This window comes from Prionailurus bengalensis, chromosome X (assembly GCF_016509475.1).
Source record: "Prionailurus bengalensis isolate Pbe53 chromosome X, Fcat_Pben_1.1_paternal_pri, whole genome shotgun sequence".
Lineage (NCBI taxonomy): Eukaryota > Metazoa > Chordata > Mammalia > Carnivora > Felidae > Prionailurus > Prionailurus bengalensis.
Window position 1 is genome coordinate 46,750,043 of NC_057361.1, and position 16,845 is coordinate 46,766,887.

The following is a 16,845-nucleotide window of genomic DNA, read 5'->3' on the forward strand; positions in this document are numbered from 1 at the left end:
TTTGGAGTTAATTAGAAAGGATGGCTGTATAACACTGAATGTACCAAATGCCACTCAATGGTACACTTTAAAATGCTTGATTTTATGTAAATTTTGCCTCAATAAAAACTGCATTGAAGAATTCTAGAGTCTGGAAAATTAGATACGGTGGCTAGGTTAAGATGGGATTATTAGAGATAAAAATTCCCCAGTACTGAATAAAATACAAAATTGTGTAAATATGTTATGTAACATTATTAGTAAAAACTGGAAAAAAAGCTTTGCAATTTGGGAAAGCAGGGTGATGTAGTAAAAGACTTGGATTTATAACCAGAGACCTGGATTCCAATTCTAATCCTGTTACTCTGCAGTTTGGCCTTGAACAAGTTACTAACCTTTCTGAGCCTTCTCTACTTCTCTATTAAGGGGAGCAATACCAACAACCTTCTAGTGCTGAGGTAAGGATTAATCAACAGTATTTGTAAATCACCTAGGAGTACCCAGTACCACAAGGTCATGTGACACATAATAGATACTTAATAAATTTGCAATTAAATGTCTTATTCCACAAGGAATGCTTATATTAACTACAACTGGCATAATGAGTAAAAGCTTTGAAATAAAAGCCTAATGTATATTTAGTATACATAACTCCACAAAGGACTTGTATCTAGAATATGTAAAAAATTCAGTAGAGAACAAGAATATAAGACTTGGACACCTCACAGGAGAATACCCAAATAGCCAATACAGAAAAGGATATTTTAACCATAATGCAAAATCTAGTGGATTTGTAGTAATCCACTAGAACAGCTAAAATGAAAAATAAGAAAATACCAAGTGTTGGCAAGGAGGTATGGCAAGCATACCATATGCTGTGCTTGGTAATAATATAAATGGACACAACCACTCTGGAAAACTTTTGGTGCCATTTGCTAAAGCTGAAGAGACCAGCAATTCTACTCCTTAGGCATGTTAACACCTAATAGAAACACTTAATCCAGTTTATCCTTGAATAACACGGATTTGAACTGTGTGGGTCCACTTATATGCAGATTTTTTTTCAATATATTGGTGCCATACTGTAAATACATTTTCTCTACCTTACAATTTTTTTTTTACTGAAACCATTAGCAAGTCTTTATTTCCCTTACTGCCTTTTCAATTTGAAATTAAATAGTTTCGGTTAAATTGTTTTTTTCTATTTAATTAAAAAAAATTGTGAACAAGCAAATTTGTATTTAAGAGTTTCAGCTCAAAGTTGCAACAATCTAAGAATTAGTGATCCAAGCAGAAATTACAATTTTATTTTTTCTCAGGGGTAATAACATTTTTCTTCCTCTAATATATGTAACCATACAAAATATGTGTTAATGGAGTGTTTATGATATTGGTAAAGTTTCTGGTCAACAGGAGGATATTAGTAAAATATTTGGGGGAGTCAACAGTTTATGCAGATTTTCAACTACATACGTGAGGAGAGGGGAAGGAGGTGTCAGCACCCTTAATATCCCTGCGTTGTTCGAGAGTCAACTGTATACGTTCACCAAGACATATATAAGAATGGACTGTAGCAACACTACTTTCAATACCTGTAAAATGGAAAACTACCCAATTGTCTATTAGCACTAGAATGGACAAGACTGTGTTACATTCACACAATGGAATCCTATACAGCAAATAAACTACTACCACACACAAAAATGGATATTGCAAACAAAGGAATATACACTGTATGATTCTATTTATATAAAGTGCAAAACCAATCTATGACAACAGAACTCAAGATAATGGTTGACATTATGGAAGTTTAAAAGGGAGGGGGAGCTGCAGAAAGGCATGAAGGGGTAAGCTTTTGTGGAGTTTTTAATGTTTTAATTTGGGTAATAGTCATCCAAGAAAAACTAACGACTCATTCAGGAATTGTATATTTTTGTATGTATTTTAAAAAACTCAGATTAAAGTAAAACTAGCTTAAAAATGGCAGCTGATTTCATATTCTTTGCCTGCAACATTAATGCCCCTACTCTACTCTCAGACCATTTACTGCTTACTAACCATGAAATTAAAATATAGCCTCCCAAACAAGGTTCCCTTTTTGAAAAAAATCTCCTTGGGAACCCCTTTTATGTATATGGGAACATGATCAATTCCATATCAAGACATTTCTTTCCCACAGCTCTGATAAACATTTAGGCTTTCCTTATGTTCTATGTTACCAATACTATTACCATATCAGGTGTCTTTGCACAGGTGTGAGTATATCTGGAAGATAAACAGCCATTTTGTCTATTTGGCTTATTCTACTGTCCCCCAGACACCCTTATGTAGACAAACCACAGATACCTTTCAAATTACACATTTTCTCTTCAAGCCATTTCTTCTAACATAAAAGGAATAGAAAAACATAAAACAAGAAACATCGGAATCCTTGATTTTGTTTTTATTTTCCAAAGATCCATTTCTACCTTTAAAACATCTCTTCAACTCACCCATTTTTTTCCCCAACAACTTCACCAAGATCCTGTATTACCTAGATTGCTATCTACATCAGATTCCTAATTGGTCTGACTCCAAATCTTGCGTTTTGCAGTCTTTACACTGCAGAACAAGTGATTTTCTGCAAACAAATTAACAAATGGCACAAACTCACTCCCTGTAATGAGCCCGATAGCTCTGCATCATGGGGAAAAGCCTAGCTTCTTTAACGTGTCTAAGAGGCCTCTGCCTCTCAACATTGGGCTAACATGTGCAGGTTCCTAGCAAACTGTCTGACACATTTGTATCCAAATGATGACAGTATCAAATCTTAAACAGACTAGAAATATTACCTCTTTAATCAGCTCAGACTGGCCCACAGTGTAGCTGTAGTTGGCAATCAGAGTAGCGATACCAACATAGGACCTCACCAACTCTGCCAGAAGACGAAGAATAGTGGAGGTGGGCATTAAAGGTTTGCTGCCCTTGCCCTTCTGCTTGCCTTCCTCAGAGGCTCGGTCCCCTTCTTTATCTTTCTTCCCATCACGAGACTCTTCTGGAGTTGATGCTGTTGAGAAAGAGTCAAACACTGGTTCAATTTCACACTGAAATACTGGCAAACATCAAGCCTTATGTGGAAAGAGAATACTACTTCTATTCCACTTTAGGTCACTGATACAAGGAATGTCCTCCTCATAATGCAGTGGAAGGACACATAGGATGACAGGTCTCAGATATAATTTGTGGATATGGTGCAGCAGGGAGGCTTTGCCCAACTGTTGACATATCTTCTGCCATTTCCCTCCTTTTATACAAAATTTTGCACTCCAGAAATACTGTACTAAGAGTTCTCCAAAGACGCCTTATGTACCCCCTTTTACCTTTCCTTCCCACGTCTCCCTGGCACACATTTACTTATCTAACTTAATTCAAATTCTGATCTCCTCCATAAATACTTTCCTGTCTCATCCAGGAATACAGAGACATAGTGGGTACATGTGCCCACTGTACCTTATCCCAGCATGCCTCCATTCCAGCAGTTATATCAAGTATGGTATCTCCTTGGTTAGATCTCAAAGATCTTTCCTATCCAAGAAGCAGCAGCTCTTGGAAGGTATCCTTAGATTTGTTTCCATGTGACATTTCTCTAATTGTTGACTAAGTAGCCAACGGGCTCTGGTAACACTGCTAGAATCCACCATGCAAGGTTTATGGCTAGAATTGTGTCACTGGCACCAAAGCTCTATACGCCAGCATAAAACCCACCATAAGAAATATATGTGGTGGTTTAAAGAGTAGATCTAAAAGATCTCACCACAGCAACCATTACTTTGTTAGGTAAGTCACAGTTCTACTAATTTTAGCATAGAGAAATCCTTTACTTATAGAACATGGAGCTCACCCTTGAGAAAAGTTCACTTAGACAAGTAAATGTGACAATTATGCCTGTATTCCCATATCCCCTGCCCAGGACACCCACAGTTTCTTTGTTCTCTCAAGAAAGTAACAACAAAAGAGGGAGAAAAGTAAACCATTACCTTCTCCTTGGGATGTCCCAGATGTGGAAGTCTCAGTGGAGGTACCATCTGCAGCAAAGACCTGACTCTACGGAGGAAGAATACCCCTGAGCCATTATTAATTTCAGAGACAGCTGTCTCTAAATGGTAGGAACCCTTCCCAGGGTACTCATTACGAATACTACAGACTCTCTTTGGCTGATCTTTTAACCATCTTCACTCCGTACATACTATAATCTGTGGGAAGTTATCATTATAAACAGTGACTGGAAGATTGGGGGCACGTACAAGGGACAATGAGAATGAAAAATGAGTATTTCCAATCCAAAGAGAGAAAAATCCCAGGGATACCCCAAATTTATCTTCATTCTTAGGCAACAGATAATTTACAGATACATCAAAATTAATACCTTTGAAATTTCCCTGGCATAACCTTAAATATGGAGAACACATAGGTATCAGAAAGCGAGAAAGAAAACAGGAGGTTGGAATTGACTTACATTAATGGAAAAACCTGACTGTGCATCAAAGTCACTGCCCTGACGAGTAAGTGACCGGTACTGCTGGTATACATCATCACCCATGTCTTGCAGGAGCTGGCCAACCTCTTGGGTCATACCCCCAGGTTTAGGATCAGATTTCTCTGCTAGAAAAACAAAAACAAAACAAAACTCATTAATAACTATGCAATGCTAATGCCTATTTGGCAGCTTGGTCAATTTCACTTCACTTACTATGACTATTTACATAGTGATGTGGCTAGACTTTCACTTAAGAGGAGAAACGTAGTTATGACCAAGAGAGCATGGTTGAAAGCCTCATTCTTTTACTAACTAGTTTTGTGACCACAAGCAATTTACTTATTTTTCTCACTTTCCTCAGCTTCACAACTAAGCTTAAATGAACATACTTGGTATTATACCTAGTGCAAGAGAGATCAATAAATGGTTACCCTAGCTATATAAGCTAAATTATTTTGGGGGGTGGGGCTGATATGTGAGGTAGAATAAAGGTTCTATGGTTGTAGAAGCAAGAAGCTCTATATGGATCAAAGTGCTCAATAGATGAAAAGCACCAAAGACTCATATTTTGACTTAATTAAAGATTATATTCACCAATTTTTGGCAATTCTGTGGGCCCTATCAATTAAGTATGTCCTAAATAAAATCCTGAAGGATATGACTGGAATGCAATCTTAAGTTCCAATTAATTCACTCATGACTTTACCAGTACTTACAAGCAGCACCTTAACTAGGAATAAAGGTAGATTGGGATGGTGGTCTCAAAGGTCAGGAAGCCTAATCACACCTTCTAATACTGATCCCAGTTATTTTGGAAACAAAGATGTTTTAGCAACAGAGAGAATGAAAACATTAGAGACTTTTTGGTATAAATTTTCCTGCCCACAAGATGCCATTATCTCCTCTTTAATCTTTGTTCATTCTTCCCTCTGTATGGGATACTCTCATATGTCAGCATTCTCATTCTTATCATTCAAGACTTATTTCAGAAACCACTTGTTCTAAGAAACCTTCCTATAGGTCACCCCCACAAGGTCAGATGCCTTGCTTTAAGACTCACCACTACCTTGCCATCTGTCATAATGTATGACCATTGGTTTTTTCAGAGAAGAGCACATGGGCACACAAGGAGTGCTCACTATGCCATAAGTTGGTTGAGAGATCCAGGCAAAGTGCCCGGCCTCCTGAGGTAGACTAGATACATACCTTCCTCTGGAGCATGGTATGCAGCCAGGGCATTCAGCATATCATAGATCACTTCCTTGATGGTATCAGGAATGACAGGCAGAGGTGAGGGCTTCAAAGGGGTCGTCTTCACTAGCTGTACAGCATTAGGACCTTTAATTCTAAGATTCTCAAATTCATCATCTGAAGCTAAGCCAAAGTCAGACAGAGAAAAATCAGTCAACAGTGAACCAGTACCTATACTTGATTACTGATAAAGACTCATAACCAGTAAAGACTCAGAAGGGGGTTTGTATAAACACACATGCTTGGGACAAAAGGCCATTTCCAAACAACGTTCAAATAGCCTACTAGGAAATCTAGCTTTTACTTTCCCTAAATCCCACAGAATTTATTACAGCAGTACCAAATAGTAAAAAGAGTATAGGCTTTGCAGTTGGGGGAGACTTGGTTTTGAAATCCAGTTCTGTTTACAGGATCACTGGCCAGATTACTTCAACAAACCTTAATTTTCTCACTCCTAAAATTATTCTTTTTTCATTCCTAAAATTTGAGGATTAAATGAGATCATACAGGAGACATGCCCAGCACAGGAGGTCAGGCACATATCTGGGGGCTTCCAAAAATAATTAGCTCCCTTCCCAACATTTTATTAAAAAACAAAACAAAACACAACTCTCCCTCCACAACCCTACAGAAAAGTTGAAAGGTTAGTAAAGCACCCATATGCTTTTCATCTAGATGCTAAGATCAAAGATATTTTTCTACATAACCATAATACCATCATTAACACCCAAGGCATTTAACACAGATATAATCATCTAATATACAGTATTCAAATTTCTCCAAATCTCTTTACCTGGGTCCAGAGTCCCATCATGGTTGGTAGTTCTTTCTAGTTTCATCATCTAGGAGAACCTTGCATTTTTTTCCCTTTATGACATTAATATTTTTGTAGAGTGCAGGTGAGCTGTCTTACAGAATGTCTCAAAATTTGCATTTAATTGCTTCCTCATAATTAAATATGGGCCAAACATTTTGGGCAAGAACACACTGATGATACAGTGTACTTCCTACTGTACCATGTGAGTCACATGTCCACTTGTCCCTCAATTACCACTTTATCTGTAAACCATTCACACTCTGTTGTCACACTAAGACAAATTCTTTGAGGGCAAGGACTAGACCAAATGAGTCCTTGGTGTCTCTGGCAGGGATTACCACAGGGCAAGTAAGATAGACAGATAGACATAAGAAATATTGAAGTACCTCTGAACTGGCCCACATGTCCCAACACTTGCTTAAGGAAGCTTTCCAAGTTATCTCTGGGGTTATACTAGGCCATAGACTTCAATGTCTCAAAGGCCAGGAGAAGGGGAGAAACTCACCAGTTCCTGAGCCTCGAGGGGCTGGAAGGGCAATGCGGATACAGCAGTTGGCTACTTCAGTGAAAATGTCTGGATTGCGGCATGCAGCTGGCCCCAGGACACGAAGGATATAATTGATCTCCCGAGAACCAAGGCTGCCAGATACAACACCAGAGGTAGTGCTACCAGCTCCACTTGTAGCTGCTGAGCGAACCACCTAGTAAAGAAAGGAAGAAGCAATGTGGATTAATGACCACTTTCTAAAACTCCAATTGCATTCAAGGAAGAGTTACCAAGGACTAAAATACTATCCAAACTCTGCCTCAAGACACTGGATGATAGTTTTAGGTTTTTGGGAAAAGATGCACTTGGGTCTTTTAAGTCCCATTCCTTCCTGATTCAAAATATGTGGCTTATAAAAAGTTACAGGATTCAGCACATCCCAAAACTATCAATTATTATAACAGATGGCATGTTATCTTTATAGAAATTGGGAAATGTATCTAGACCACTGATCATCTAAATTATAGCCCTCACATGTAAGTGCCAGCTCCTAGCCTTCCCAAATGCTGTCCCAATTTTAAACCAGAATGGTTCAAACTCTAAAAATATGCAATACCAATATCCACTCAGTGTTTAAGAACGAAATTAAACGTTTCTTTATGCCTCAAAGTCAATCATCAGTCTTAGACACAGGAAATACTGAACTATTTACAGATGGCTTGCTCTGAAACTATAGGGCTTACACATTATGCTTTTGGTCTTCACAAAAGGACTCATTAATCAATAGAAAATACAAGAAGGTATAAAGAAAATAACTACCGTATTTTCCATTATCATTCCTTTGTGAACTATGTTCACAAACATCTTTTGGAACCTTAATGCTTTCCTTACCAAATCAGTCATCTCTTTAGTTGAACATATTAACCCCAATATCTTACCTGTAAAGCTATAATCCTAAACTCTCATTTTTTAAATACTGAAAAGTCTAATTTCACTATAAAGAATGTGCTGTAATTTAGTTATCCAGTCCTCTGCTGGACATTAGATCTCCAGTTTCTTCTATAGTGAACATTCTTGTATATGTACCTTGGCATACTTGACTTTAATTATCAAATAAATTCCTAGTCATAGAATTTCTAGGTCAAAGAATATCTCAAACTGACAGTACCAAATTGCCCTCCAATGTGGCTGCACCAATTTCCACTCCTACCAAAAAAGTAAGAGTATGCCTGGTTGTCCATACCCATACCTTCAATGGATATTATCAAGCATTTACATTTTGCCAACTTGATACATTAAAACTGCCACTGATCTTCCTTTGCTCCTCATAATCCTAAATACAATTAGGCTTAGAAAGCTCTTATCCAACAAGAACCTGTATTTTCCAGGCATTAAATTTTTTTTAAATGTTTATTAATTTATTGCGAGAGCGAGTGAGCAGGGGAGGGGCAGAGAGAGAGAGACAGACAGACAGAATCTCAAGCAGGCTCCACAGCTGCTAGCACAGAGCCTGACGTGGCGCCTAAACCCACAAACCATGAGATCATGACCTGCGCTGAAATCAAGAGTTAGATGCTTAACCGACTTAGTCACCTAGGCGCCCCCTTAGCATTTAAAAAAAATTGAAGTTTTATTTATTTTGAGAGAGAGAGACTGAGCCAGGGAGGGGCAAAGAGAGGGAGAAAGAGAGAACCCCAAGCAGGCTCCACAGTCAGCACAGAGCCCAATGCAGGGCTTTAAATCACAAACCATAAGATCATGACCTGAGCGGAAATCAAGAGTCAGATGCGAGCCAACCCCAGTGCCCCTTCCTAGCATTTTTTAAGTTGTATAAACGTTAAACGTTTTAAGTATTTTGTTTTTAAGTCAGAATTCTATCTGTATGTAGCTGTTTCTTCCCTGCTGGGCTGTCTCTTGCCCTGGATCAGTATATATGCTGTTTTTAATAGTGCTCCTTCTTTTGATTTTGCTCCTGTCAGATGAAATCAAATAGGCTGGGTGAATGAATGCGAGATGTATACTCATACACACAGAAGTATAAAGTGGTTCCACCTTTTTGGCAAGCAAGTTAAAAAATACTCATACGTTTTCATCCAATTTCTAGGAATTTCTGAGAAAAACAAATCTTAAATGTGACAAAACCATGCACAAAAATGCAAATTGCAACACTAATTATAAATGTAGGAAACAGTGTCCCAAGAGAGGAAAATGGAAGTCCAATAACATTCACATGATGACTGTTGACAAAGAATTAATAGGAGGAAATAAGACATTTGTCCTCCCTACTTCTCCCCTTTGAGGTCTTATGTTGATGTTACAAAATTTTTTTCATGTTTTTAAAAATTTATTTTTGAGAGAGAATGTGCGTGAGTGGGGAAGGGGAAGAGAGAAAAGGGGACAGAGGATGTGAAGCAGGCTCTGTGCTGACAGCAGGCAGCCTGATGCAGGGCTGGAACTTATGAACTGCGAGATCATGACCTGAGCCACCCATGTGCCCCATAAACATTTTTCTCTTTTCTAATTACTTTGTCATTTTTTCCACTGCTTTGTGTTTCCTAAAATAAACATATAAACGTCTTAATTTTCCAATCTGCACAACGGGTATCTGCAAATGCTTATTAAAGTGTCTGGCCTATTATAATATTCCCAAAACTTTACTACTTTTACAACTCCAAAATACAATGTTTGGAAAATGTGCTCACAGGTGAATACATGAGAAATACTCCTATAAGGGAATCAACTTTAAGACATATACTTCGTGAAAGGTATCCCAGTTCCTCATTAACAGTTTTTGGTTCAAAAAACCTATACTGCCAAAGAGGACTTTATAGGTAAGATTTATTACTGTAGTAAATGTTAAGGACAGAAAATGTTATTTTCTAGTTAAAAAAAAAATCATTCAATGGGACAATCTTTCATATGTAAGCAAGCACTTGAGCACACAGCTGGGAAAGTTTGCTGGACAAAACATATAGTCTGTGTACCTCGTTATATACCCTATGAAAAACCAGAAGTGTATCTGAGATCAAGGAGAACAAAGGCATGATATAAAGCTAAACCAGCTTCTGACATCAAAAAGACTCACCTTTTCCATGGTATGACGGAGGGTGCAGGGATCCTCAATGATATGTCTTAAAAGAAGGGTGACCAGGGGGGTAAACCCATTGAAACCTGAGCTCTGGGTCAAATTCAAGATCATGCGGGTACTCTTTAGCTCTGCAAACATCATGGCGTATTTGTGGTCTCGGGTGAGCCTCAGGCAGAGACGAAGGGTGGCATGCAAAGTGTCTGGGTCTACAGGGACTCCTAGCATGCTCACACAGGCCCGGATTAAAACAGTCACCATATCCTCTGTCAGGCCCTGGATCAGGATCTCCCCAATTTTTGTTTCTTCCAGGCTCGTCTCCTTTTCAGTATTTGTACTCTCTAGGGCCAAAGGAGTATCTACAAATGAGAAAGTAAGAGTTCAGAAGTTTAATTTGACATTTCCTTCCATATCTCTCCCGCATAGCTAGGTCAAGCACTTGGGTTTGTTTCTATTAAAAAATATACCAAACACCAATTTTAGGACCAGATAAAAGGGACTGTGTATCTTTAAGTCACCAAGCAATATGATGGGTAAGAAATCACTCATGATAAAATTGGCCAAAACTTAAGCCATAAAGGCACATGAAGCTTTATGTAACACTCCTTGAAAGATTCAAAACTGAAGGTCCATACCACTGGGTTTATTTTCTTTACGTTTGATATCCATTTCTTTGCTTTCTTCCAGCGTCTTCTCTAGTTCCTGTCCATTGCTATTTTTTGAGTTTTTATTCAGCCGTGGTACCCTCAGGAGAGTCAGCATCACAGGGCGCCGATTCCCTGTTTCCTCATTAACCTAGAAATTCAAGAAGACAAAGAACAGCTCTACAAAAAAAGGGAAACTATAAGAGGGGCTGCAACTCCCAGGTAAAATGCTGCAATAGGAAGGAACCCTGGCAACTTTTCCCATCCTTATCACCTACAGAGAGAAAGCCTGAAGGTCCCCAAAAGTAAAGCAGCATACACAAGGCCCTATAACAAACTGGAAACTTTCCAACAGAGTATATACCATCCCTAACACTTAAAATCATTTCTGGTTGGAACAGTATCAAATTGCCATGAACAACAGACTCACGGTCTAACTAATGACTTTAGGAAGACTCCATTCTCTGTCAGCTATACCGAATTTAGTAGTGGTAATAGCGCTTCTTATAACACATGTCAGGACGTCTGGTTCAGGAAGAAGCAAACCAAAAGGCATACTCAGCATCTTCCCTCTTTTCAAAGAAGTTTACAGCACTGAGTGAGCACGTACCTGCACCATTGTAGTGAACTGGACAGTGTATCTTCTTCGGCCTGCAGTGAAACGCACACTCGTCTCTCCAGATTTCCAGGCAGAATCAATAGTGCTGTTGTTGCTTGCACTGTAACTACACCAACGCCCAGAGCGGTCATCAAACCAGCGCCAGTTGTTGTTGTTGGACTGTAGATACTAAATACAAAAACAAAAAATTTCTTTGTATTTTCTACAAGTTTGGTTGTTAGAAGAAACAGTAACTGTTCACTACTAAAGCTAACCAGGAAAAAGAAAGAATACTGTGAACATTTAGTAGAATTTTGAGAACCAAGAGAAGTTTTTTGTATACATTAATTCTCACATTCCTGATCCCTTCCATAAGCATGAAGACCTCTACACCCTTGTCCTGCAATCCTCTGCTTTTCTTTTGTTTCCAACTGTTTTCCACAAATGGGAAACATTAGTTCAAATGTGCAGGAACCAAATTTCTGTTTCTGAGAAGGCACTGAGATAATGTGGCCTATATAATTTTTGTATAAAAAGCACTTGGCTTTTGTAGGAATTGCTGCACACTCAGTCCTTCATATAGAAGCCACTCTCTCCTCTGGAGATAGCACACTCCTTTAACATTTTCTTCCAGGTAAGTTCTAGGGTCCTTCACCCAGAAGCTCCATAAAAAAATAATTCTAACTCGCCATTCGGAAGAAAAATATAGCTACTGAGATCCTTCAAGAGATTTAGGTCTTGATCAGGCAGCTTTCCATTCATTCTTTACTACTCTACCATATTCTCTTCTGGTCTATTCTTACCTCAAGAGGCTAAGCAGTTTTGTCAACTATGTATTATATACCTTAGTCATTTGGGCTCTCCTTTTTGAAGAGATGGCTGTCTTCTCATAGAAATCTATCAGGAGCAACACGGGGGTGATCCACCTAAAAAAGAAAGAAATGATTTACTTTGGGCAAGCCAGAAAACCTGTACAATATGGGAAAACTTAACGTGATTTTATGAGGCACCTCATCTATTTTCAAACCACAAAAGGTACACAAGATTTGCCTCATACATGCTCTAGAAAAGTGCTTGATTTAGGGCCTGAGCTATAGGGCCCAAGTCTGAGAGGAACAGAAATGAAACCAGGTGAGATACAAGATCACTCACTTCGGGGTCTGGACCTCTTTTTGCTCCTTGGCGGCCTGTAGGCAGGGTTGAACCACTTCCAAGAGTTTGATTAGGACATTAAGGATGCCACTAGATTCAACGACCCAGGCACAAGGTAGCTTCAACTCCTAATTGGCCAAAGAAAAATAAATAAATACAACTTCTATTCACCGTTAAGGATTGGCACAGTATAGGAAAACACAAAGCTGAACACTAAGAGAACTGCTGAATTAAAATTCCACCTCTACCACCTACTAGCTGTGTGATCTGAGTTACTTAAATTCTCTAGGCCTTCAGTGTTTAGACCCTCAGGGGTCATAGGAAGTAATAATTTCTACTTCGAATGTTAATTGTGGGGATTAAATGAAGTGTGTGTGTGTGTGTGTGTGTGTGTGTGTGTGTGTGTGTATACTCGTTCACTCTAATGCCCAATGCATTGCCTGGCACATTAGTATGTACTTATACAGAAGCTGTTATTAGGATCATTAATATCATTATCATTAAGGATTACCATCTAGGAAATATAATCTTAATTATGTTGAAATTGAAAAGCTTCTGATTTACAGAGAACCTTTATATTCTTTCCAGGAAGATGGAATAATTAAACATAGCAACAGTTAGTTAGTAGTTCCCCTACAGGTGCTACACACACCTTTATAGGGGCTGCACTGGAAGTAATGTAAATGTCCAATAGGCAATTACTTAAACTAGGGGACATCCAAAAGATGGAATGTATACATGACATGGAAAATATTCATAATACTGAGAGAACAAAATACAAAATTTTCTTTTTTAAAATGGTCTGATCCTAATTATTTTAAATGCATAAAAAAGGACTAGAAAAAAATTAAAGACTGTTACTTGTGATTTTTAAAAGGGGGGGGAGATTCATGAGTGATTTACATCTGTATTATAATGTTATTGGGGACCCTGCATTCAGTACTTTGCAATCCTTCCCAAAAGTTATTTATTCACAAGTGCTATAATAAGAATTACCACTTCCATCAAAAAAGGAAAACCCCAAGACTGTAAACACACAATTTGACACATACACTGGACTTAATCTCCTGAGTTCTTGTAAAGGGTTTACTCTCTTAAGTTCAGGTTTTACTGTTAAGCCTGACCTACAAATGAAGAGTCACTTGTTCAAAGTCAGTTGTCTCCTAATTCCTATGTAGGATGAAATAAGAACATGTCCTGGCCATTCTCTTGCTTAAAATAATCTGTTGATTGACCAAGTATGAAGGAATAATCAGATTCTATCTGATGCCCATCATCCAATTTCCACATCTGACCCCACCTTTTGTCTACCAGTTAGGTTTCCTCAGAGAGGCCAAACTATCCCACAACTGTACTGGGATAGTCATTCTAAAAACCTTATAACTACCACCCCCCAAATCCTCTAAGACATGATTCAATTAATTAACACTTGTTCTGAGAAGCTCTTCCTTCATTAGCCAGAAGTGATACATTTGCCCTCCTCCTGAACTCAGAGAAAATTCTTTATACTATTCATGTGGCACAGAACACTGCATACTGTACTTAATTATATGTCTTATAGCCTATCGGACACTGTGGGCTCATGAAATGAAGAGATCATGTCTTACAATTCTACCTTCTTGAAGGTCTCAAATGGTAGGTGTTTTATAGTTCTTTAATGATGAATTACAGGAACCAAAAGATCTAAATCTTACCTCAAAAAGCAGTGTTAAAAGCAAGATTCTAGTAGCTAAATTGGAGGCTTGGGGCAGGGTGGCCATCTGACTGATCCACTCTGACACAGTTTTTGTGTCACTCGTTGTCAGGGGAAGAGCAGCTTTGATCAACACATCAGCAGCTTCCCACACCTAGAAAAGCAGAGAAGTGGCCAAGTCAGGTAACTGTAGATAGAGTATGATAAGGTTTGTCAAAACATCCTTAACCTTATAAAACACTCCCTCCACTCCCAACACATTTGCTGAAGGATGAGTGAATAATAAAACATTAACTAAAGGGATTTAGTGTATCAAAAGATGCATGCTACGAAAGGAATGCCTCTAAAAAGAGGAGTTTCTTAGGCTAGATTACAAGAAGCCTCAATTTTAACTTAAAGGAAATGAATATTTAAAAAATTTCTGGGTGCCTGGGTGGCTCACTAAGTGTCCAACTTTGGCTCAAGTCATGATCTCATGGTCCCTGAGTTAGAGCCCTGCGTCAGGCTCTGTGTGAATATCTCAGAGCCTAGAGCCTGTTTCAGATTCTTTGTCTCCCTCTCTCTCTCTCTGCCCCTTCCCCGCTCGCACTCTGTCTCTCTCAAAAATAAACATTAAAAAAAAAATCTAGGGGTGCCTGGGTGACTCAGTTGGTTAAGCATCTGACTTCAGCTCAGGTCCTGATCTCATGGTTCACTGAATTCGAGTCCCGTGTTGGGCTTTGCATTGACAGCGTGGAGCCTGAAGCCTGGAGCCTGCTTTGGATTCTGTGTCTCCCTCCCTCTCTGTCCTTCCCCACTCAGGCATAGTCTCTCTCTCAAAAATAAACAAAAAAAATTAAAAACATTTTTAATTTCTAGTGCATGTAAGTCAACCCCAAAGGTTCTCCAACTTACATTTCCATCAACAATCTTTTACTACAATTGCCACAGAATTACCATTAAAAACAAAAATAAACCAGAATGTTAGAAATGTTGGTCTTTAGTCTGCATGTTCAATTTCTTATAAATTTGACATAATTGCTGTTTTCTAGGTTTTAGTTTTCTTAAAACCATTTCTATAAGCTCTTAATATAAAAGATAACTAAACCTAGATCCTATCTTGAGAAAAAAAGGTTTACCCAGTTCTCCTTTTACTTTTGTGCTATCTCCACACACTAAAATTATTATGTTTACATATATCACTTAAAAAAATTTTTTTTAAGGTTTATTCATTTTTCAGAGACAGAGAGAGACAGAACATGAGGCGGGGAGGGACAGAGAGAGAGGGAGACACAGAATCTGAAGCAGGCTACAGGCTCTGAGCTGTCAGCACAGAGCCCGACACGGGGCTTGAACCCACACACCATGAGATCATGACCTGAGCTGAAATCAGATGCCTAACTGACTGAGCCCCCCAGGCACCCCACATGAATCACTTTTTGATTTCTTCCTCTGCTCTCTTGACTTAAAAAAATATACAAAAGAAGATTCCAATGATTTAAAAACATGAACAGTTAAAAAAAAAGGTAAATAGGACTAAAATATTAACTATCTTTTTGTGTGGGGATTCAGGGTTATTTCTTATCCTTTTCATGTTAACTAGTACACGTTAATTTCATAATAAAGAAAAACACTTTAAAAGAAGACAAATATCAGGTCACAACTATTAATCAGGATGGGGACTTGTCAAAGTGGTTGCATAGGAGAGGGAAAATAAAACATTTATTCACGGATAGTCCAAGGGGACTAACTTGGCTCAAGAGTGAGACACATTTGGAACGTTTTGGATGAATTTCAGAGGAGATGCCTAGAAAAAGAAAGCTTTGTTTTTTCCTTGAAAAGGTATTTTTTGTTAAGTAGTTTATTCACTTTTTGCAGGGAACACTCAAGAAAGAGCAAGATTACCAGATCTAAAGAATTCAAAGAGAATATATCCATATCAGGCAAAATGCAAAAACAAAACAAAACCCTCCAAGCCCCAAGCCAACAGTTTTATTTAAAAAAATAATAATAAATCAGATTTTGATGGATGGCAGAAAAACCACTTCACACTCTCCTTTCTTCTGGCTCCTGGAGAGCTCACCTGATTGACTACTTGCTTCAGAATCATGTCTCGATAGTCAGCTCCATTACGTTTGATTGCGGTCATGATCAGATCACACACCCGGTATACTGTGTCCGGCAGCTCATCAAGAAGGTGAAAGCAGCCTGGCAACATGGTATCTGTGAAAGTGTGGAGCTCATCTTGTTCCAGTGGATCAGCATCCTGGAACTTCTCTAGACATTTAGCTTCTTCCTCCTCCTGCTTTTCCCGAGCTTTCCGTTCCTCCTCCTCCTTCCGACAAGCAACTTCCTGGAGGCGGGGAAGGAAGAATGATAGCATATGGGAGAGGCGAAGACAGAGAATACTCTAAAAATGTACTGGCCCTACCATACTGAATACCTACTACCTTTCTCCTCAAGCAGGAGATATGTTCTTAGGCGTGGCAATTATTCATGAGGGCAGCCACAAAGGCTAAGGCAAGACAGGAAAAGCAGAGAAAGACACTTCTAACTCCCAAAGTATTGCAAATTTATTTGCAGCATCCTGTATCACACCCTCCCAAGAAAATCACCTGGAGAAATGGTCCTGCATTCTCTGCCA

At 38.7% G+C, this 16,845-nt stretch overlaps 1 protein-coding gene across 14 annotated transcripts in view; it reads right to left on the reverse strand.

Moving 5' to 3' along the window:
- The window catches only part of HUWE1 (HECT, UBA and WWE domain containing E3 ubiquitin protein ligase 1), a 166,300-nt gene that overhangs the window by 32,164 nt on the left and 117,291 nt on the right, over positions 1-16,845 (reverse strand). For all 14 annotated transcript variants that reach the window (XM_043570269.1, XM_043570276.1, XM_043570266.1 and 11 more), the window contains 12 exons: positions 16,285-16,554; positions 14,224-14,376; positions 12,530-12,657; positions 12,222-12,303; positions 11,390-11,566; positions 10,771-10,930; positions 10,136-10,494; positions 7,069-7,264; positions 5,702-5,869; positions 4,475-4,620; positions 3,996-4,062; positions 2,811-3,025 (listed from right to left, as the gene is read on the reverse strand). In XM_043570269.1, coding sequence (XP_043426204.1) covers positions 2,811-3,025; positions 3,996-4,062; positions 4,475-4,620; positions 5,702-5,869; positions 7,069-7,264; positions 10,136-10,494; positions 10,771-10,930; positions 11,390-11,566; positions 12,222-12,303; positions 12,530-12,657; positions 14,224-14,376; positions 16,285-16,554 — 2,121 coding nt within the window. The remainder of the gene's footprint in view (positions 1-2,810; positions 3,026-3,995; positions 4,063-4,474; positions 4,621-5,701; positions 5,870-7,068; positions 7,265-10,135; positions 10,495-10,770; positions 10,931-11,389; positions 11,567-12,221; positions 12,304-12,529; positions 12,658-14,223; positions 14,377-16,284; positions 16,555-16,845) is intronic.